Raw genomic sequence first — 24,750 nt, 5'->3', positions numbered from 1 at the left:
CACCATGATTCCGTAGCGTATTATACATATCATGTTGCGTGGATACTGAAGCATCTCCTTCTGAAGTAAGCACTATAATTGATGCTCTTGGGCTTAGTGTGCAAGGAGAACTTAAATGTAGCACAATGATTACGATGTAGCGTGGTGTATATCCACTTTTAAAAAATGCCTTTAGTGTGTTATAAAACGCTGTTGCTTATCCGTGAAACTTCGTAATATAGTTCACTTTATAAGCCCCGGTCCAGAACTATTGTTTGTAATTTCGCAATAATAAAAATTTCATATGTTTCTTTTACTATAGATTGGATTAGCCTTTTTGTCAGGACCAACGATTTGCTTCGTGAAAATGAGAATATCTTAATATTCGAATATGTAATATACGTTGTATGTATTAACAAGAGTCTAGGGCAGGGGTCTCCAAAATACGGCCTGCGGGCCGGATCCAGCCCGCAAAGGGCTGGCCATCTGGGTCATCTGGCCCGCACACTCGTTTCTCGCTCACGACTAAGTAGCACACGATTCTCACTCGTTTTAACCCTGTGAGACGCCGCTAGGAGCATTGCAGCACTGTACTGCACGTCAAAGTCGCCTTCAATTGTTAGTAAATAAGAAATGCGCCACCGGATACTTCAGTAGACGTTGGTATGGAATACTTCAGTCATCGGCAAATTTGCTATTCGGCCCGCGGGGCGATTCGGAACTTGGAATGTGGCCCTCGTGGCCTAGTAAATTGGAGACCCCTGGTCTATGGTAATCCACCTGAGCTTTCAGAATTGAATTTTCATCTAATTCTAGGAACCTCCCCAAAATAAATGGTGGTCAAGCATTTCATATTCTTCTATGCATTCTTTCATGTAAAAAAGCAATCACATTAATAACATGCAAATAAATAGACATTGCGATGATGGATCTAAAAACGAAACTGAGTTGCACATTTTTATTTTATTACTTACCAAATGCAATTTGCATTCAAATAAAAATACAATATTTACAAATGATTCATTAATAATTTACCACTAATTTGTCATTATTCATAATTTTTATTTTCTATCTATCTTGATTGGGGCCCTATTCCCTATTGACATCTGAGATATGTGCTGACAATGTGCCCTTTAATTGAAAAATAAATCTCATAAATTCTAAATTACTTGCCTGGCTGAGGTATAACGTACTTGGAAAACTTATTGGCACTCAGTAGTAGTAGTATTGTGATTTAGGGTGCGTTGACGGCTAGGTCATTTCCCACCACTCCACTTAAACGTAGCTACACAACTACACCCATGTCTCGTATAGCGCAATTTCGATTAGCGCAATTTCGATATAGCGCAAATTCGTTCCTCGGGGAAACATTGCAACGCAGTGTAGCCTAATCAAAAATCTTAAACGCTCTCGTGATAAAACATGAACTTGCGCTAAGTACACACGAAATTTCTATCAATTTACGCATATTAATATTATTTCTTGCCTCAAATCTTCTTTTTTGTTTATATATTAATCGAAATTCATTGCTGCTCAATTGCCAAAAGTATTACTCGTCATTGGGTCTAGATAGCCGGCCTACCGAAGATTTATCTCGTCTCCTTAACAGAATGATAATAAATAATTTAGATCGTTAATTAAGCGTGGGGCTAGTGGAAATGAGTTTTTTTTTCAGCAATACGGTTTGAGACGTATTTTTGCCGTCGTAGGTTACCGGGCGATTGACTTCCAGGTAGAGAGTCTACGCTAAAGCCTTCAAGGTCATCGGTATTCACGGGGGAGAAATGGAGCGGTGACCGAGTTGCGCATGAATAGCATCAACACATAAAAGGGTCCGCTATAGAGTCTTAAACACAATGGCTTCGTTCCCTCCCCGCAGTCATAGCCCTTCTGCGTCTCAGGTTCTGTTCAGCAGAAGAAGGTGATTTAGATAGAGCCATACAGAGTAAAAACCAAGAGAATATGGCAAAAAATAGGAATGCGTGTAGAAAAATCAAGAATTTATCAAGAAAAACCATTAACCTAGAAGAGGACTTGAGAGAGGTCAATTGCTTTGAAAATGGAGAGCGTCAAAGCGATATTGCGCGGAAGTTTAAACTCACGATGCCTTATTCTGAATGAAGACGAAGCTAAAATATCAGTGACCTCAGCCGCACCAACTTCAACCAAGCGGTCTACACATACGAAAAGTTCATGGTGAATCAGTACAAAAAGACGAGAGTGGTAATCGCTCCGAGACATTAAGTGAAAGCTCCGGTTGGTTCCAGAATTTAAACGGCAAGCAGGTATTTTCAGTGCGGCGATATCAGGTGAATCTGCAAGTGTTAATAGCGCAGCCACCACAACATTTTCTGATGAACTCCAAGCTGTTATTGAAAGTGGCTCCTTTCCCCCTCAACTAGTTTTTAGTGTTGATGAGACGATATTCTTTTGGAAAAGAATGCATTCTCGTTCATTCATTTTCAGGGAAGGAAAACCTGGGTCAGGTTTCAAGGCATTTAAAGACTGTTTCACGTAATAATCTAGTTTGCCTGATTCATCAGTGCATCAAATTTGAAGCAATCACTTGAGGATTCTTGCATACTGTTTCTTACGCTAGATGTGGTAGTGCATGGATAATCCATATCATGAAGAGGAAGGTTATTATGCTTTTATTCTGAGATTCAGATTTTATCTCATGCATTGAGCCACACGACTGGATTAACTGAACCTTAACTTGGTCACGGAATCACTAGCCCAACTAAGAGGAAGTTCCTAATATTTGCTCTAACTAGGAATGATTGTATACTTTCTGGTAAGAATAATTTCCTGCCTCTCAATTCCTCTGAATAGTTTTTCTCGTTGGTAATGTTTACGTGGAGGTCATCCAATGGTCAGGTGGTCGTCGCCTAACCAGCCCTTGGAATCCCATCACTTGAACCTTCCATGATATCAGGCGGGGATGGTATATATGAAGTCACTCCTCCTTCATTATAATTTCTACTTTTTAGAATACAAAGCTTAGTTGCTAACCTTAGTTTTAATCAATATCCATTATATTACTCAGGTTTTTTGATTGACTTTCTGTGATTAATTTTAGTAATTTCACATATTTTGAGAGATATACAAAATCATAGCAATTGAAACAGAAGAGGAAGACAAGAAGGAGAAATATTTTGCCCTCACAACTCTGAGCTAGTTCATCCAAAGCCACTCACTGTCCTGAGAAATCTTACCTTTATTGCCTTTGCGGAATGTACCAAAATTGGAGTGGGCACAGAGTTATCACTTCCTCTGAGGCATGCATTTTGGGATATTTTCCACTTTTCTCTGCCCGAAAGAGGATCTTTTTTCATGTCCAGGACTGTTCTTTGGGACTATGATGAGAGAGGACAGAGGCCAGCCGGGTTCCCTTCCGCATTTATCTATTTTACGGGACAATATTTCGCCAATGTTCCAGTCATAGTCCAGCCAACGCTGCCTACCGTCATAATCTCTGCAGAAGCCTACTTGGGATGAGAGAGGACAGCCTGTTGCTGAGAGTACTGTCAATTGTTTTTGTAATGTTCCGACTAGTGTTCCGTACTAGTGTATTTAATAATTTCCATTTATTATTGATGACTGATTTATGTGTGGTTTAAAATTATATTTTTTGCTTGTCATATCTCTGTTGTGTGTGTGTGATGGTGTTTAGCTCTTTGTGACGTACATATCATGACTTAGTTGCTCAGTGAAATATATTCAATTTCAGATTGGAGATGGAGAGCTGAGGTGAATGCAAGCAGTCAGCACAGAGCTTTTGTTGAGGACATGTTACATCGCAGAATCATCAAGTGGTTTGGAGACAGTGCCTCAAGGAACTGCCCCCTCTCGATCCATGCACTAGTTGGCCTGGGTCAAGGGTGTGGCAAGCGGCCTGGTGAATGGTATGGGCCCGCCTCGGTTGCCCACCTACTCAGGTAAGACTATCATTGCAGTATGTACTTGTTTGCTAGACTTCTAGCTTGTCTGACCTTGCTGTCTCAATAATCTCTAGTGAAATTTTTCTGTTTTTAGTGCCTCTTTAGAATATTGGTTGTCTTCATTTAGCTTGATATAACTCGTGTATGAAAAAGATATCAATTATTTTCTGGCAATAGGGTAGTTTCCTTCATCAAAGAAAACGATAGGCATTGATTGCGATTCGTTACCCACCATTAGTGTATTCATAATACACAAATTATTTGGTTTTTGAAATACCGGTTTAGACGAATGGCAAGGGTCAAATTTTATCCTCATTTGAAAAAGGCCAGATTGGCGCCCATGCGATTCCACTCCGCGTGACGTCACAGGGACCTAGTTTCTACACGAGAGGATAGGAGTTATACATCGTCTGAGGTTACCAATGCATGCATGAGGCACAGAGCTCAGGGGAACATGTCTTAATAATCACCTATTAAAACTGGCTAAGGTCGGAAAGTTTTCTTCGTTTGATAAGGTATAAATAAACCTTTTTTAAGCCACGCGCTACCATTCAGCAAGGTACTCAGCTATCCACTAGCATCCTGCGTCCTATCAGTGCTCAGAGTCTCGATCAAGGTCACTTCACAAGGAGAGAGGGGGAACCAGAAATGCGTCGCACGGACTTTCCTACTTAAGCGTCGCGTTTTTGCGCGCTTGAAATTTTTCACTTTTAATTTAATCGCGAAAAATAGATATCGTCATTTAAAAATCTAAAAGCGTGAAATACGTACTCCAGGAGTAATAATCTTTCGATTTAGGCAGTAAAAAAATAATAGGAAACACCCTATTAGTTGTCATCATCCATAGATTTCACCACTGTCAGATTTCAATTCTTCATGAAGAATGACAATGATAATTGTGAGGAAGTTAGTAAAACCTCCAAACAACAAAGTTGTTGGGACCAGAAAAACCATGTCTTCCCTTTAGGGGGTTACGTTGTATCGAGTTGTTGTGCAGGTTACATCGTCACGGGGGGCATCCAAATGTTCCATGTGAGTTAGGATACAAGTGGAGTAAATTTCTCAATCTTGCTTTATTCAACTTAAAAAAAATTTTCCTATAGTGATGATAAACAATTTATATTATTTATCATCAAATAATGTGGCAATGGCTGTGTGATTTTCATTCTGCATATTTCTGATTGAAATTATTGTTTTTCTCAATCCTTATGCTCTATGCCTCATTGCTTACTTTAGCTATGGGCTGAAATTAAAGGAAAGACAAAATTGATGCTAGTAGATAATGTATTTTTAAAGTATTTCATAATTTTCTGGAGTGTCTAGTTGATATTATTCTTGGAGTGCAAGTCGATAAAGATTGGCAGTGTTACACAGCAATTACACTTGAAAGAGCACATATTGCCCTTTAGACTTACAGATTAAAACGCATTGTTGGAATCCAATTGAAATACCAGTAAATACCTGTGATCGTGACTGGTATGTACTATGTGTCCATGACCGGGCTTCCACTGTAACCGATTTGATTCATTTTGTCACTCTGGAATGCCCAGCCATTATACTTGCTGTGTATTATTGCTCATAATACAAATCAAGTATCTCCTAAATTAGCAAGGTAAGGGTACATACAGTGGAACCTCGATCTATTGTTATTCAAGGGAATGGATGAAAAAAACAAGGAATGTGGGAAAACGATCAATTTGGGAAATGTTTGGCTATGTAGCAGGAAACCCAGGATTTTGGCGAATCATGGTGATATTCTTTTAAGGATTCATACAGTAATAAATCTGTTTACAGGAATATTTGAATTTTATGGAAACATTTCGGGCATGTTGTTGATTCAACAAATATCTCTTTCAAATATCCAAAGGGAACACGCCACCTTGCTACAAAATATTTGCACACCGTCTCAGCATTTACGCAGCTACAATGGATTTCTGTCTGATGTAAAAATTCTTATCTATCAAAGGCCATTTTAATTTCACATATTCACGAGAGGAATGTGCATGTTATGCCTAAAACAACGTTTTTGCCTGCGTAGTGATTGGCTGTGAGATGGATCACATGGGACAAAAAGATGCTATCGGCAGCAGCACGCCCATCTGATCATCGGCTTCATGCGACTTCTTGTTTTCATCAGGTAGCTTGCTCTACCCCCACCTCTACCATCATGTGCTAGCGGACAACGTGAGGCATTTGCAATATTCACGCACTTATTCCCTGGATTCTTTTCTTCTTCTTCTTCAATTATTTTCAATCCATCTATTATAGTTCTCACTTGCCTCTTCAGAAAAGCCATGGTTCGGTGATGAATAAGAATAAAACTTTAGCATACTCCCGATGATCTGGGCCAATGATGGGGAGAGTAGGCACGAATAATCGGAAAACATGAATAATCCAAATTTTCAATCATATTTCTTGTAATTTTCATAATATGCGTCAATCTATTATTATTATTTACGCATATTTTCTGTCATTTAAGATTGCTTTCCGGAATCATTAGCAGCTTTATCTTCCCTACTGCATTCTTTTTAGTGGCGATAACACGATTTCACTCGTATTCTTACTGCTCCGTATAATACCTAGTTTCCGAAAACCATGCATCCGTGGCTGCTAGATCATGGCTTCAGAAACATGGTGTGCAAGAATGCTTCAAAAGCACTGCACGACGTCGGAAACTACATTGTCAGGCACCACGCCGCATCTCTAACAAGTTGCCCGGGATGCAGATCCGTGATCACTGAGCACGATCATGCACGCGCGATGCTTGGAAAACAGGAACACGGAAATCAGAGATGGAAACTGGCACACGATCACCCCATCGCCCAGATTTGGTTATAGGAAACCAGCTCTTATGGCTAACTATCTTTGCAAGCAATTGCCTGGCAATAGGTCATGCTATCTCTACTTTCACTTCCCTCGCTGCCTTCACTTCTATTCCCTTCCTCTCCAGATTGACCTTGACTAGTCACGTCGTGAACCCGCCCGAGTGTGATGAAATCTCCGGTTCCCGTGGGCCGTATTCAAGCGTATGTGAGTCCAGGGCAATTAATGCGTGTTTGCAATATGAAATACGCATATCGATGGCTAAGTTCTAACAATACATATCTCAAATTTGGCCGGTTTAAGACAGGTATCTTAAACAAAGTGTATTTACATTTCAAAAAATAAAATGCAAGTAAAAAACAACTCTTTGATTGCAAAAGAATGCTTCTTTTTCAGTTTTATGAACTTTTGATTTTTTATTTCAGTGCACAAGTAAAAAAATTAAGCTCTCCTGAAAAGTTGCTATTTTTGAAATATATGTTGTTAGAACTTAGCCATCGATATAATGATCGTAGGTACCATTTTTGTCAAGTGAAATTTGTTTACGATTCAAAAATCTAAAACTACGCGAGTTTTTTTTTCCTGCCATTGCTCGTCGCCTGGAATGCCAGACCAGACGTCCAAGTAAACTTGGAACATTCCTTATCAGCAAGTAAATAAAATAATTCCATTTTTTGACTGGAATTCTAATGGAATTAGTGGGACCAGTGTAGCCATGCATTAAAATGTAAAAATCCTGCTGCTTTTGTGTCCGATTGTATTTTTTTTTACAAAGATCGCGGAAAACATCGAAGGAGTATGGACTCATGCATGTATAATCCGCAACACGGATAATCGGGAGTCTGCTGTAATAAAAATGAAAACTGAATTTATTAAACCCACACTGAAAATACTCACTGGTTTGAAGTCAACCCACCCTGGAAAGTACGTTACCACTCCTACGAGATGAAGTTTGGAACTGACACTTGAGTATGGCACATGCAGAACAGACTGCAGAGGGGTTAAGCATGACCATATGACTGCACCATGAAATTTTTTGCTCTAAATAGAAGGAAACTTACCCACTCATTTCTAAGTAGCATAGCACTAGATAAGCAGATGAATTCATAATGCTAGTAGGGAGAAACAAAATATCCTGGGAAAATATCCATTCCTCATTAACTCTGACAAGGAAGACTAATAGTATAACTCATAAATTGTAACCTGATATCCTTTTTTCGGGAAAAAAGACCACATCAACTTCCAAGAAGCTCAGCTATGAGGATATTGAGTTTCGCTAGGATGCTAAATCTCTGTTGTATTTTGTCCTGTACGAGGTGAAGTTCAGAAATGACACTATCGCTTATGCCTGGTAGGGAGAAACATAATATCCTGAGAAGATATCCCTTCGTCAGTGATTTGTATTATAACTTCTAAATTGTTACATGATAACCTGTTTCGGAAAAAGTGTCTCTTCAACTGCCGAGAAGCTCAGCTGCGAGGATATTGATTTTGCTAGAATGCCAAGTCTACGTTGTATTTTTCCAACAATTTTCTTGCGTAAAATGCTTTCATAATATCAGAAATACTCTCTGTTTGGACTCATTCTTATTTTAATAACGTGCACATTACTTATATTTAAATACAATAAGGGGATAATACCAATTGCCAAAAGTCATTGTTAGACACCGATTAGCCTAGTAGATGTCTCATGCTGCAGATGACCTCCAGAAATTTATGCATTCAAAAACCTTGTTGCCAAGATCATTCCTTCAATGAGTTATGAATATTCATAGAATGAAATGCTTTTATTTAAAAAAAGAAAGGAGTTGGTAGCCACATGAAATTTCATTGCAGTTGCTATGACTGAACTGGCTTTCTAGTGTTGAATTACTGCTATCTTGATAACGTAAAAACCATTTTGCATCTTTTTTATAGCCTCATTTATAGTAGTGTATTTATCTTCACCAGGCAAGCTGTTGAGACTGCCTCAACGGATTATGATCATTTTGATGGAATTCGAGTGTATGTGGCCCAAGATTGTGCAAGTAAGTCAATGAAATATTTCTGGTTTGTTATTCTATACTTGAAATAGAATGCACCAATAACTAGAGTACAAAATGGCTCTTGAATGTTTTGTAGCATGCATTTCTTTTTATGCAAATCTCACGGTGAAGTAACTGGAGCCTTACTTGTGTGTGCCTACTTTCCTGTCCGCTCAGACGGTTGGTGGATCAAATGATAGGGAGGGTGGGTAGACATTCAACCTAAAGAATCCAATCATCCTAATCCTGCATTTTGTATGCTGTAAGGCATTGTGCTACTGTCACTGTTCACTCTGGTCTGGGATTCAAGAAACACGTTTTTGACGTGATTTGTATTTCGTACTAGTTGGATTGGCTATCAAAATTGGGGTTGTGGGTTCACAATATACATAGGGATATTATCAGGACCAATAGACTTTTTGGTATCTAAACTTTGGATTGCTTCAAGCGCTTCATCTTTATGCCTTTGTGCCTGGAGCATAATATGCCATCAGAGCCAGCCGAGTGCTTCTTATTTACTTTATTATTGATGTTTTCAATTTACTTAAATGTGCATTACTTTTGTTGAGCATGTTTTAGAAGTAGGTAATTAATGGCATGCTAAGAAGTAAGATATTTTTGAGCTATAAGATCAGAGAATGTTGTTGAAATTTGATGAAATCAATCGGTTTGTTAGGGCATTTTTATCTAGAATGTTGAATTTCATCCGTATTTATTTTTTTTGTGATCATGTCTCTAATTGAAGAAATTTATTTCAATTTTACAGTTTACATTCAAGATGTAGTGGACCTGTGTGAGGCAAGGCAATGTGAAACTAGTTTTGCCGTTAGTGATGATCCGTCTGCTAATGAGAGTGCGAGTGGGACCTTTGCTCCAAGTTGGAAGGCTGTTGTCATCCTAGTTCCCGTGCGACTAGGCACTGAGAAGCTCAACTCCATTTACGGGCCATGCCTCACTGGAGTTCTCACATTGGATCACTGCATTGGAATCATTGGTGGACGTCCAAAACATTCCCTCTACTTCATTGGTTTCCAAGGTTGGTATTCATTGTGGCGCTCTTCTCTAAAGTAGTTGAGCTGTTCTTAAGGCCGCTTTACGCGGTGAATGATCATGAATGATCTTTCAAAAGATCTTTCGAATGACCATCATTCACTGTGTGTAACGGAAATTTCCTGTATTCGAATGATCATTCGAATGAAATTTCAGGCCTGTTCTAATTTGCTTGAATGATATCCGTGAATGATATGAGCGCACGGCGTCCATCTTGCCATTGGCATGCACCTCGGAATTTTAATATCGTATATAAAAACTTTGTAAGCATAGTAACCCATGAAATAGCTCAAATAATTAATATGTACTTTGAGAGAACATAAATTCACAAACATCAATTGTCTAAAGTGAGTAATTCGGACATAACATTTGGGATATTTAATGAATAAAAACATCGCTCTTCTCCTCGATTGCATCTATATTTTGTTTAATTAACAATTATATTAACTATATTTCATGATTTGAGCGCTAAAGTTCGGGGTGAGAGTTCCAATTAAGGACATAATCTCTGTTTATTCGGTGAGCACAGTAGAACAAAAACGACCCGCTACGTTGTCTTGCTCACCTACGAAATCACAATATTGCCTATCTCTCATCATTCAAGGAACACACCCAAATGAAATTTCGAGCATGTCCTAATTTGCTTGAATGATTCCGTGAATGATATGAGGGCACGGCGTCCATCTTGTCATTGGCACCACCTCGGAATTTTAAGATCATATATAAAAACTTAGTAAGCATAGCAACCCATGCGATAGCTCAAATAATTAATATTTACTTTGAAAGAAAGTAAATTTGCAAACATCAATTCTCTAAATAGGGTAATTCAGAAAAAAACATTCCGGATTTTTAAAGTTCTAAAACGTCGTTTCTCTCCTCGATTTCGTCTATATTTTATTTGATTTACAATTATCAAACTATATTTAATGATTTTAACGCTAAAGTTTGGGGTGAGACTGCCAATTAATGACAAAATCTCTGTTTATTCGGTGAACACGTTCCAGCCAAAACGAGCCATGATATCATATTGGCCCACCTAGGAAGTCACAATCTCACAGGGTTGCCTATAAGTCATGGAGCAAACCGCATAAACTAGCCCATGAATGTCACAATCCACTTTCTTCCCCTGCATCGATATTTAAAGTACAGTGAATTCTCTGTGGTGAATAATTTAGGTACTCATAAAGCCTTTAACTGTAATTGTGCCCCCTTATGGAGTCCCCTTGCTTGCGGTGATGGGTAAGTAGCAAGCAATGAGATAACACTGAGCCAACTTCATAGTAGAAAGTATGAGGATGATGAAGCGCACTCCTTCGAAAATAGAGCAGGTCCCTTCCTTTTTTCTCTTCCCGGTACCTTTCCTCTCTCGCACAGAAATGACCTTTGCATTGTGAAGGCTGTGTACCCGAAGGGACCCCAAACATGAAAACTCATTGTCGACCGGCCTTCACCCTTGTGGAGCTTTTGCTTTAAGCTTATTTTGTTTTTTTTTTTTTATTGGAGCTGGGCGCTGCGGCGTCAATACGGGACTCGTCTCCATAAGGTAGGATTTTTCTGAGCGAGAAACAATGTGCAGTTTTGCCCCAATTATTTTTTCACGTACTTTATAATTCACTGAATCGGAAGGGAAAAGACCTCGGGTAGCCATTTGAAGAGTAAGTGTCCTTATGATCATGTTATAGAGCGCACTATATTGAAGCATAATCATCGTTGCTCTGCAGCGAAAACAACTTATTATGTACTTCGTTACGGGATCACAAAACACACGATTTATTAAAGTGGTTTTCCATTATCATTTTGTACCGTTCTAATTCTTCTCATTACTTAGTACGTCATACCGCACCGAAAGTCAAAGCAATACAAAAGTATATTGAAGCGCACATGTAAACGAAGCATTCCGTCGTCTGCGACTTCCATGTGGTCAGAAATGGTTGGAAGTATCGTTAGAATCGAAATATATTATCGGCAGTCGCACCAGTGCACATCATTTCTGCGCAGAAAATTCGCTGAAATCATTCACCGTGTATAGCGGTACCGGCGAATGAATTTAATTCGAATGATCATTCACCGTGTAAAGTGGCCTATAGTAATCCTAGAAATGAGATGTTTTTGTGAACACATTAGGGAAATATTTTTATTGGCTCTCTTGCACAGATATTCCTTCCGCCCGCCAGGTTTCAGCAAGCTAACTTAGTTTTGTCACTGGGTTGTATAACCTGTTTAATAAGTTGATTTGAAGCTGTTTGTTGTTGACAGATGCACTGAAACCTCTATATTTATAACCTCAATTAAGCAAAATTTTACCCATCCTCTATGCCACGAAGTGGTAGCCCCAGTCTTGGGTTCTTTCTGTACGTGATGCATAAGGTAAAACCACCCACAAGGTATCCTCTGTGATGAGGAAACCTTCCTAGGGTAAAGTTTCACCTCATTAAGGAAAAAAAGGATCCATCAAAAATTTTCCTCTTTGTAAGTGTGATTATACACACTAGACACAATTTTTGATATGCAATTGCACTTCCAAATTCAACACTAGGTGCAGTGTTATTCTTCATTATGACCAACTGCCTAATATTTATACATCTAATGGGGAATTGTCACAAGTAGTCGCATTTGTCAAACGTAAGAACATCAATATTGCATGAGGTGTGTTCTAAATGTGCCATCCTTCTGCTTACATTGGTATCAGGTCTGCCATGGGGCTAACAGTTTGTGAGCAGGCATAATTCCTTAGTCACACGAAATTTGTAATTTTGTTGCAGGGCAGCAATGGTTTAGTAAGGCTAAATGAGTTAGTATTGCATCCATGAAAGCAAAGCATCAAGCTGTATGAACTGAAACCTCACTCTACCTAGAAAGTGCCTCTATTCATAAGAAAATTGAAGGAATCACAAGAATATAATAATATCCAGAAATTGTCAGTGAGAATCGGAGAATTGATTGGACAAATTGGATTAATAACAAATCTGGGATAGGATATGTGTCGTATGTATCATAGTGTTAATTATTGGAGTATCAGATGTAAATATCGCTGAACAGGGGAATCAGGGCTACATCACCTTGTGAGAATTAGTTGGACTGTGGCCAGCCTCATGCCCTTGATTTTTACCAAATGTTAAGGTGACAGAAGGGTTTAAGGATGAGGAGGGGTGTAAAAATTTACGTATTAAAAATAGGCATCTCAGTGGCTGTAATGAAACCGAATTTTGGGTCCTTGGTACTTATGGCTCATGGGTCTAAGGTTCCCATTTTTTTAAATGAACCAAATTTTAGCACATGAAGATCAACTTCATGCAGGTAATTATGAGACTAGGAAAACATATTTTTTCTAAGTTTTAAAAATTACGGGCTGGCATATTGTAAAGATTTGTATATGGCTCCTAGATGTCCTGTTAAACTTTCATTGTGAAATTTGTTGAGGAGCTATCCACATGTTAATTTTAGAAAATAACTTGCATTCAACCTCTTTCGTTATTCTTAGGTAAGGTTCCCAATCCATGCCAGAGTGGCCAATATAATCATAACTAAACAAATTATAATTGCTCAAGGTACTGCAAGTTAATGTGGGGACACTGTCAAATTAATCAGAAAATTTTTTAAAAGTGCTCATAAGAGTAAAGAAATACTTTCCTGTACCATTATCTTCTTTACAAAAGAAACCCTTACTTCTTGTTCAAGGCACAATTTATTTGTCGTAATTTACGTAGATCCAGCATCAGTAGACTGCCTCACAGTTTTCAAGGCAACACTTTTATATGTTCTTTGGGTTCTTCTCAAACTTTCTCGTTACATTCTGGCTGGCAAGGATGCACTGCATTAGTCAGCCACTAGAATTGTATTGGCCGGCACAAGGATCCTCTTGCTAAGGTTCAGTTTGAGAAATGAAAGTGACAAACCATTCATTTTATCTACTGTATTCCACTCACTCTATAACATATCATATAGCTCATCATTTAACATATCTAATGTGGGAATCACCAGAGAGTCACATGTGCACACATTAGGTAAAAAGCAACAATCAAACAGGGGTAAATTCGTATACAACTCTGAGGCAACAATCACATACAATATTAACATCAATACCAACAACAAATCATCACAGTGTTCATATGAGAAATTGCTCTCTCAAATCTTTCATAACACCACTTAACAGCACCACTCTTCAATTGCTCAATACTAGGAACATTTCTTTCAACTAGAGTTGTACTTCAGCCTCTTCTTCTGCTAGGACAAAAAAACTGAAACCAAACAGTTTAGTACATTGATGAGACATCAGCCATCCCAAGATTCATAAAATGCTTTCAAAATATTTGGGGAGCCAATGCCTTCGTCATTAAGTCAGCTTTCTAATGTCCAGAGGTGATATATTTGACTCTAATTACCTTGAACTGATGCAAATCTATAATGAAATTATATTTAGCATCAATATGCTTCATTCTTTTCCCAACTATGTAGTGCTCTAATGCAAGACTGACTATCCTCAAAAATTGTAATTGGTGCATTACACACCTGCTTTAATTCCCCCATCAGCTGCCTTAACCACATAAGCTCTACTGTTTCTGTCAACTGTGCTATATGCAGGAAACCCTTGATTATACAAAGTCAGCGGGACGGAAAAATTGGAACTTGGTAATATCAAATTTTGTAATTTCAAACTTTTTTAATAAGTCGCGAAAAATGTTTGCTTTTGTTTTCACTGCTGTTTTTTGTCTTTATTGGCTTTTTAAAAAGTTTTTGGTTGTTATTTACAATAGAATTCTTAGAAAATACTTTTTGTGATGGATTTTATGATGTGAAAGATTGTTAAATAACTATACAGGGTTCCCACTCAACCGTGAAAACCTTAAAACCGTGAATTAGCCGTGAATTTCCTCTACCGTGAAAAAACCGGGAAATAGCCGTGAATTTCGTCTTAAAACCTTAAAAATCTCTCAATCTTGATAATAATACCTTACCAGAAATTTTCATCTTCGTTCGTAGCTAGCGCACTTCTATTCATTGTGGCGAGCATCGTCGCATGCGGTCGCATGGGTCAGAAAAGCGTGGGAACGAATGTTGCCTGAAGAAAAAAACATCTTTCCCCAGCGCAGACCTTTTCTCTCCCCCTCCTGAAATATGACACCACTTCTCATCAGCTTGTTTACTTTCCTCAAATGGCTTGGTTTCCCCTCCCTCGGTCACTGCTTAGTCCCCCTTCAACCCAATTAGCCTTCCCACTGGCTGCAGCGACCACTTTCGAAACTAAATCTAAATGGCCATTGTGTCGAAAAATTTGAACGTTTATTCAACACCCTCAATCCTATGACTGGAAGACCGCTAGCCTTGACAACCTGCCATGCGCTGTGGACACTACGCTCCCTGCGTTTGAACCGGGTGACAGCGAGCTTTCGGCGTGACGTTACTAATTCTCGCGCATTGCGGCCCTGAAAACGAGAGAAGATTTCCGCTTATGGCAACACAGCATTACACGATTGTCGCATGCGTCGACCTGGAACTTGCCAGTTTTACGTCGCAACCGGAAAGTTAGTGTGGAGTTATTTACTGTCGGTGGTGATCCAGTTCCTCCGCTTTCTGCTATCTAAGGTAATGCTGTTTGTTTGTGTCGTTAAAGCCTCAATGCCGTCGCGATATAAACTGCTACATAGTCTCACGAATACAAGGATCAAGAACTTTGCTATTTCCTTGATCCTTGTATTCGTGATATAATGGATTTCCACCAAGTTACGCCCTCTACGATTAATTATGCTACATAGTCGTTCCATTTTTCCCAGAGCAACGGTAAGAAGGGAACATGATTTGCCTCTGATTAGAGAGATCGATTCAGTTTTGGTTTCAGAGTATTACAATAGCAGAGAAAAGAAGTCATTACACTGCCGCTTTCAAAAGAAAGTTATACGGTGGAACCTCGATCTATCGTTCCCACATTGATCGTTCGCCGTTTCTGGTCCCAAATAAAGTTCCTTATAGACAATTTAATTTTTTCCCGCATCTATCGTTCCCCGAAGTATCGTTTCTCGCATTGATCGTTTGAAGATCGCGGTTCCGACGCAGAATTTTCCCGCATCCATCGTTTGACGAAAATGAGACAAAATAAATACAATGTGTCATTTATGGCTAATAACGACAAGCACGTAGTTGGAATCCTCTCCAAGAGATGGAACTACCATTGGGAGAAGCTCAGTGCCGTGGGAAAGTAACATTAGCGCATTTCCCAAGAACCTTTATCCCCCTCCATTCACCATTCGCCTCCCCCCTTCTGACGCTTTCCTCTTCTTCAAAATAAAAACAGGTCCCAGCTCGCGCAGGGATCTTATTACGAAGACCTTAGCTTCGAAAAAAATATCGAGTTACACGAGAACAATAGAAACGTGTTTCGCGCTCCCCCCTCTTCTCACCAACTGACCTTTTTCAGCCTAACTGCTTCGAAGTTCCCAGTTTATGGAGGTCAACTGCTGCATGAATCACCTATTAGCCCAAAAGGTATCTAACAATGATATTCAGTAATTGCTATTATGCTTTTATTAGATTGAAATGTTAGTAATTTGCACGTTAAAAAAAACGAGACCACACATGACGCATTTTAAGCAAGGAAATAGATGGAAAAATACGATGGTGATTTTTGGCGAAACGCGATATCCTCGTAGCTGAGCTTACGGCAGTTAATTCGGCATTTTGTTCCGAAAACATGATACCAGGTTGTTATCAGTTATCAATTTACGAGCTATACTACTACTAGTAGTCTCACTTGTCAGAGTTACTGACGAAGGGATATCTTCTCAGGATTTTTGTTTCTCCCTACTAACAATCCGAATTCATCTGATCATCTGGCGCTACGCTAATTAGAAAAGAATGGGCATCTTTAGGGTAAAAAATTTCATGGCGCAGTCCTATGGTCACGCTTCGCCCTCTGCAGTGTGCTCTGCGTACCCCCGTGCGCGATAGCATCAGTTCCGAACTTCACCTCGTACGAGTGGTTCCCTACTTTCCGGGGTGGCTGGACTTCGAACCACCGAGTGTTTTCCATGTGAGTTTAATAGAGTCATTTTCACTAGTTTAATTTTAGTCGTCTTCCGACCATGGCCCCTCCGAAGAAACTATTGAGAACTTTAAGAGATGGACTGAAAATAATTGAACATGAAGAAAAGAATCCGGGCTAGATGCGCGTGAATATTGCAGAGCGCCTTGGGTTGTCCGCTAGCACATGACGGTAGGGGTGGGGGTAGAGTGAGCTACCTGGAGAAAACAAGTAGAGATATGAAGGCGAAGATCCAGGTGGGCGTGCCGCTGACGATTAACGCAACATTGTTCACGCTTTACACACTACCTCAATTGTATTAAAAATATATTCATTAGACAGGAACAATTCAAGTAATTGACTATTTTTGGCCTTCGTGATCCATCTCACAACCAGTCACTGCACCGGCGAATGCGGTTGTTTTAGGCACAACATGCACATTGCTCTCGTGAATACGTGTACTGGAAATGGTGTTTGATGGATAAGAATTTTTACATCTGACTGAAATCCATAATAGCAGTGTAAATGCCGAGTGGAGAGCAAACATTCAGAATTTTGAAAGAGATATGGGTCGAATCAACAATATGACGTATGTGTCTTGATAAAGTACTACTATTCCTGTTATTATCTAAAATATTGTTTTGAAACCTTTAACGAATTTCTTAATTACTCGCCAAAATCCTGCGTTTCCTGGGACATAGGCAATCTAGCAAAAAAATTAAGCATTGATCGTTTTTCCGCATTCATTTTATAATCGTATCGTTATTAATAAAGAAAAATTGTCCCCTAGTGGAGTTCCAAAAAAGGAGGGTAGTCTTAGAATCGTGTTCGTCTTAGATTCGTGCTAATACGGTGTATGAAATTGTTTTTCGATTTATTATGTTCTATTAACAATTTTCATAAAATATTTTCCGCTGAATAAGAAAGAATCAATTTATTATATTCTATAAACAATTTAAATAAAATATTTTCCGTTAAATAAGAAATATTGGGGTGGGGAAAATTCGGTTACTGTGCAGTAATAACAACGTGCGCAAAAAACAATCTCTCAGCGAGGAATTAAAAAAGTACCTCGAGTGTCCGGACGGAAGAAGGTCCGAAGGGTATTCGGCGTCCGGGCAAGAGCGCGGTTGGGCTGGTCCTTTAGTCGGCCCTGAATTTTGCAAACGATAGATCACGTCATAACAGATATCACTTTTCATTGCGGCGTTAACATTCACGGCGTTTTTCGCGTACGTTAATTTTCTGTTGATATACGGCCAGTGATTTTCTTATTGTTGGCTTATTAATGGACCGTGAATTCAGCAAAATTGAGACCGTGAAAACCTTAAAAAAAACCGTGAAAACGTGAAAAATAACCGTGAAAACCTGGAAAAAGCCGTGAATTTCATTGTTCAGGTAGAGTGGGAACCCTGCTATAGCACCCTAAACTTCCCATTCTTTATAGTTAAATTTCAATGATATTAGTGCTAAAGAAATTCCCATCCATTTTGGAAAACATTATCAAATACCAAATTGAAAATTTCTTTGTAAGAATTGAATCTTAGGAATTTTGGGTCAGTAGCAATGTGCACCCACTAGGTAACAAGCAGCAATCACACATATACAACTCTGAGGCAACTATCACATACGATATTAACATCAATACCAGCAATCGCAGATTATCTCATAAAAATAGATTTGCAGTCTATTTAAGGTGGTTTCTTCTTGTATGCCACACTCTCTAACACCATTACCTTATATCAATTGGTAAGATAAATATATAACAAAATAAAATGGGTCCCATCATAAAGATGATTCAAGGAAAAAAAAAATCGCTAAGTATTACTGGTTTGTTTTCTTCAGATTTGTACCAGCTTATGCTATTTTGTCCATCTTTCTCCCAGATGACAAACTCATCCACTTGGACCCTCATTATTGCCAGGATGTGGTGGATGTCTGGGAAGCTGCCTTCCCGCTCCACACTTTCCACTGTCGCTCTCCAAGGAAAATGCCACTCTCAAGAATGGATCCATCGTGTTGCATTGGCTTTTATTGCAAAACACGCGAGGATTTCAACAGATTCGTAAAAAATGTTAAACCAGTAAGTATTCTCATTGACTTGATACCTTCGATAGGGTGCAGTGTTTGATTGCTAATTGAATGAATGACATTTGTATGCCATAATGTCCCAAAGCACTTCACTGAGAGTTACTACTGTAAACTCTCAATTATACAAAGTCAGCGGGAGCGGAACATTGGTACTTCGTAATATTGTATTTCATAATTTCAAACCTTTTTAAGAAGCCACGAAAGAGTATTTGCTTTTGTTTCCACCGCCCTTTTTCGTCTTTAGTGGCCTTATTAATAATTTTCAATGGTCATTTACCGTAGAATTCTTATAAAATGCTTTTTGTAATTGATTTTATGCTGTAAAACATCGTTAAATAACTATTCCACCGTAAACTTCTCTTTCTCTACAGTTTAATATCAACGATCTTAGTGCTAAATAAATTCCCATCCATTTTAAAAAACTCAATTAAATAAAAAAAATGAATTTTTTTTAAATTTAGAAGTTTATCGTCAGTAGCGAATACCAACTATTATCTACACGTAGGATAGATATTTGTTTCCAACACTTAAACAATATTAATGGCAGTAGGTATTTTTGTCTCCCTCCATCTCTCAGTGACAAAAAAATAGATTAACAAGGGTCCTCTGCCGTTTCCAAAATAACCTTTGTAGGTTAATATTTGTAGTTCCTTCCGTATTGTCAGGTGAAGGTACAATCATTTTAATTATTATTTTCATTATGATTCAGTTACAATCATAAATTACGTAGGATATGATTATGTACCGCCAAATATTTGAAGTAAATTCCTTTTGGGTTCTCCATCTTGGGTTGAGGTCTGCTGGGCCCTATCATCGTCTTTGCAGATGTAGAAATGGCTTTATGTATACATACATATGTAAAGCCATTTTAACAGACATACTACATATATATAGTATGTCTTTCTTCTTTTATGCCGACAGGAGCAAGGTTTCGGAGGAAGGCTGGAGAAGCATGCTCCATTACTGGGGAAAGAAGGAGTGAAACGTTATTATTCACATTCATTTTTCCCACAACACACATTTTATCATTTCTCAACGTACATATGTAGTTTAGTGTTGGTTCACTTTCGTGAATTACAAAAAGTGATTCCCCAAAACGTGAACCTTAACCACATTTAGTTTTTATGTTTCTTCCTCCACTGTATTGAAAAATATGCAAGTATCATCGAAAAGATTTTCTTAGTGCTAGCACTAAAGATAATTGCGCCCTAATCGTAAATAAATAGCAGTGAGGATAGGGCAAATCAAATAAATAATTTCAATTGAAAAGTCTGCTGAGAAGAAGAGAGACCATTTTATGAACACAGCATCTCACACGTGGTAGGTATTGACGGCCATGGTGACGATGGAAAAGTTTTCGATTGAAACATTGGCATAGAGGTAGATGTAGTGCCTTACCTGCACAGAAACCCGAGAAGAATTTAATTTGATCATTAATTAGATATTTCTTTCCCCCTTTCACACTAATGTTTGTTTCTGTTTATGGCACACCTACTTTTACATAGCATCATTTTAAATATGGTGAAGAATGAAACCTAAAAACTAAAGACCAACATACTGAGGTATAATTTTCAGGAGTTCATGAAAGTAAACCAACATTGCAAAATTACAAATATACACAATATTTATAAAATAATGAGCCCAATCATGATATATTTCTGGCATCATTTAAGTTTGTTTCTTATGTTCATAGTATTTAAATGAAACCAATTAATAAGCTCATAATTTCAGATCGACATCATGTTTTGCTTCAATCTTTTTCAAGTGCTAAGCAAATTGCTATTTTTTCAATCTCATGGAGATAAATAGTTAATTTAAAAAAGTTGGTGTTTCGTTTAGAATTCCCCAAGACATGACTCATTGGCTTCAATGATTACGGTCAATTACGGAATTAGCGAGGCAGGTAGCTCAGCCATGTCTTTGGGTGAACAGAATGGGATGGGATACCAATCAGCTAAGTCTCACAGGAACTAGGACAGACTAAAAATATGTCGAGATATTACAAAACATATTTCGTTGCCAATGAAATGTATGTGAATAACTATGTTTTCCTTTTCATTTCCTCGTTAATGGAAGATACTTCTCCAGCCTCTCTCCAGGAAGAAACTTATCCCCGTTGCCGGTAGAGATGAAACATGGCCTTCTCCTCAGTCGGAAAATGTTCCAAGTGGGTGGGGTAAATAAGAGTGGGATGGGGATTGCCTGAGGGAGGAGGAAATGTGGTCAGCATAATGAGAGGTGGAGAGTGCAGGAGAAAGAAGGGTGGGTAAAGGGCTGTGCTTTAGACTACGTTTGGGGGCCATGTTTATTTACAAGGTACTCGAGCTCTGTCACCGTTGGGAGGAGGGGAAAAGCTAGGGGAGTTTGAGATGCGTAAGTTGTGTGTCAGGGAAGATCAGCAATAGATGGTAGGGGAGAGTAAACAATGGGGAGGTGTGCTAGAAGAAAGTTCATGATTAGAGTTGGAAGTGCCTCTTTGTTACAAGTAGCCTGAAAAATAATTTGGTGGTAAATAGAGCCGAATATTTAAGGTGTTTAACTTGTTTATTCTGTGAAATTACGACACGCATGAGAAGATATTACCCAAAAAAATTGATTTTTTTACTTCTTGCTCTTCTCCATCACCACTTCCACCATGGCCTCCAACTCGCAGAAATGGGAAATTGGAGTCCAGGTGGTTCACCAGATCAAAATTTCTTATGCTTGGAGAGCTGTATAAACTTCATTCCTATGTGTTGGAATTATTTCCTCACTTTCTCCTTCGTCGTCACTGATGTCATGACTATGGTCCTGGCTACTGCTTTTTCTCTACTGTTTGTTGCTTAGACACTCTCTAGGCACTGACTGAAGGCCTTTGCACACACTCTCATGAATTTAGTTCAAGCCTATTGCATATGATTTAGTGCTTCCAAGACGAAAGACAGCCAGGCACCGCATCCATTCCCTTGTGGATAGATAACAAGGTGCTTACATGGAAACTTAATGCCCTGAATCATCAAATCCCCGTTCCATTTGGCAAAAGAGGAGCCATTTCGCCCTCAATATGGGCTTATGTATAAACTCTGAGTTCATAGGTGATATTCTTACTACCTCTCCCCACCACTTGTCGTTGACAACTGTAGTATTTTACCTGTAACTTACCCCCCCCCCCCTTCAAATGTAACGTTTTCTCTAAATTGAAACTTTGAAATGAAAAATATTTCCTCTATCAATGAGTGAGTTAATTTTTTTCCTTCCTCATATTTCCAACTGTTGATTTGAAAAGTGTTGTTAAGGGGTCGCTCGCAAGATTGTTGAAATTTGAACAATTTTTTGGTATGATTCAGTTATGTAGGGTTTTAGTGGGGTAGGTATCGTAAAGATAGTAAATAAATTGCTGCTATTGGTTTGTGTGTACCACAGATAAGATGCCTAATGTTAATTTAGAGTCGAAATTACATTTTGCTCTTTTTCAACTGGTTGAAGATTATTTAGTGGTTGATTTGGATGAGACACATTGCTGATGGTTATATGTATGCAAGCATTTTTTTTTTAATTTGAAGAAACATTGAAAGACTATTTTGGGCTTTGTTCTAGAATAAATTACATAGATTATACTTGGCAGAAAGCAGGCTGAATTTATGTTGCATAAATGTGAATGAGATATTTTAATTCTGATACAAAATCTTTTTAAAAAATCATTTTAGCTATTAAGCTGGTGGCTAAACCACCGATTGCATCTACAGAGTTGACCTCAAGGTATAGAGTTAGCTGTACTGATTAATATTTAGAAAGGTCAACAAGGAAATGTGTAACAATGGTAATTGGTTTCTTCTTTTCATTGCATACCATCACCATACTCATTTCTCCGCAGGCATGGTAAAATTTGTTTTAACACCTGTGATATTGTAATGTGTAAGGCATGAAGAAACCACAGCATTATTATCCCGAGGAGCCACAGCCATTATTTTAAAGACAATCACTTAAGTGAAATATTCCAGAAGTAAACTAGTCCCCTTTCTAATCCCTGGCTTCGGGCAACCGAAGAGGGTATATTAGTTATTATGATGTGCTTAGGCTTAGGGGCTGAGGAAGGCTACAGAACTCAATGGTGGAAATGCAAAGATTGAGCCTGGGCTTGGTAGGACTAAGCAGATTGAAGTGGCCAGAATAGGAAGACTATTGAGGTGGAAGCTGTAGGATTATTTGTCTGATTCTTGGGTCAGAAGGGTGAGGGAGAGAGTTGAAGGCCAGGGTCAGGGGAGGGTTTGGGAGCTGAGCATTGGTCTGTGGTGAAGAAGGGGTGGGGGGATGGATGACAGACTTCAGGTGCTGGCAGGGTTTGTTTTGGATTTACTCCTTTCTCCTGGACCTCCTGCAGTTCTCGTTCCACTTCTTTTCAGTCAAAACAAGGGTGTAACGGGAGTAATTCACGTTTGTTCCCTTCCTTATCCCCCCTTTTTTGTATTCTGAATTCGAATGTGAGGTTTGTCTCAGAAATTTTGTGACACAACGTCGCAAAACTGACAACAATTAATGTTTCATCTCTTACAAATTTCATCCCTTGGGTTTATCCTCCACTAACCAATCGGGCTCCAGCCCAGCCATTAGAAGTGAGGTTCTTTTTGTCCATCCCCAGTGAAACCCATTTTTTCAGGAATTGAAGAAATAAGTCTGCGATGGTTGTGTCCACGAATATAAAATAGGTTTTCTTCTGTTATAGCAGTTGTATCTCATTAATATTTTAAGCATGGAAACTGAAAATGACCTTTGTTTTCATACGTCATTTTGAGAAAAATAGTCATACTCCCCCGACTGCAGCTGTTACGATCGGCAGGGATAATTCCATGTTTTGCCAATTCAAGTTGAAGAAAGCTCTGGGCATGATATTGTTTGTATAATTTGCATATGGTAAAGCAGAGTTTTGATTTGGAAACCACGTAAATTGAAATCTGCCTTCTAGAAAACAATGGTGGAGGAAGTATTACTTTCCCAATGCAAAATTTTTTTAAACAACTTTCAGGTTGGTAATTTCCCCCTAAACACCATAAGGAAATGAACAAATAAAAACTACCCTGTTACATTCCTAGCAAGGCCCTGTTTTAGAACACATTTAATGGACTAATGAATAATGATGCTATTTTAGCCATGTTCCCCGCAATTGGCTCTGCTTGGAGCATTTTTCTCTTTCAACTCAGTACCTAACTCAAATCTTCGAAATTCAAGTTCAAATTTTGAAGCCATGCATGCATGCATGTGGTGTGCATCACGTTAAATTACCATTTCTGTTTTCAACACTATTTAATAATGCTTCATATAATTTTCTATATGCATGTTTATCTACATTAATTTAACGTTACTACTTTAGAAAGAAACTGAAATGGCCAACTAGCTCTGCACGAAAGAGAAGTAAGGTGACTTTGAGAATTATATTGCTTTGGTAGGCCCTTAGATGGGAATATGAGAAGGCAACCATGTAACATGTAGTCATTTGTAGGAAGTGACAAATTACCATAATTTCGCCATTTATGATCTTAAATTTAATTCTAGCATCATAAAACAAGTATCATGAGCACATAAAACTAAGGAATTTAAGAAAATGCTTTCAGCTTATTTCTTACCGATTATACGGCAAAAATGGTCTATTTTCGGCCAGCTGAAAATTATTTTCTTCTTCTAAGTAGTAGTCAACCCTTGGGTTGGTTTGCAATAGTCTTACGTCGTTGTCTGTCTTCCACCAGCCTTTTAGCTCCAGGTAATTGTTGCAGCCTTTGTCTTTCATTACTTGGGTAATGTAATTCAACCTCGGTCTTCCTCTGCTGTTCTTTCCTTCCACGGTGCCTTCCAA

The 24,750-nt window shown here is 38.6% G+C and overlaps 1 protein-coding gene across 3 annotated transcripts in view; it reads left to right on the top strand.

Annotated features, from left to right (window-relative positions):
• Window positions 1-24,750, top strand: part of LOC124171033 (cysteine protease ATG4D) — a 49,157-nt gene that overhangs the window by 9,112 nt on the left and 15,295 nt on the right. For all 3 annotated transcript variants that reach the window (XM_046550177.1, XM_046550176.1, XM_046550178.1), the window contains 4 exons: window positions 3,710-3,917; window positions 8,694-8,770; window positions 9,534-9,803; window positions 18,719-18,915. In XM_046550177.1, the coding sequence (XP_046406133.1) occupies window positions 3,710-3,917; window positions 8,694-8,770; window positions 9,534-9,803; window positions 18,719-18,915 (752 nt within the window). The remainder of the gene's footprint in view (window positions 1-3,709; window positions 3,918-8,693; window positions 8,771-9,533; window positions 9,804-18,718; window positions 18,916-24,750) is intronic.

Source organism: Ischnura elegans, chromosome X (genome assembly GCF_921293095.1).
Source record: "Ischnura elegans chromosome X, ioIscEleg1.1, whole genome shotgun sequence".
NCBI lineage: Eukaryota > Metazoa > Arthropoda > Insecta > Odonata > Coenagrionidae > Ischnura > Ischnura elegans.
Note: the sequence above shows the minus strand (reverse complement) of the source record. Positions and strands in the feature narration are given on the sequence as shown.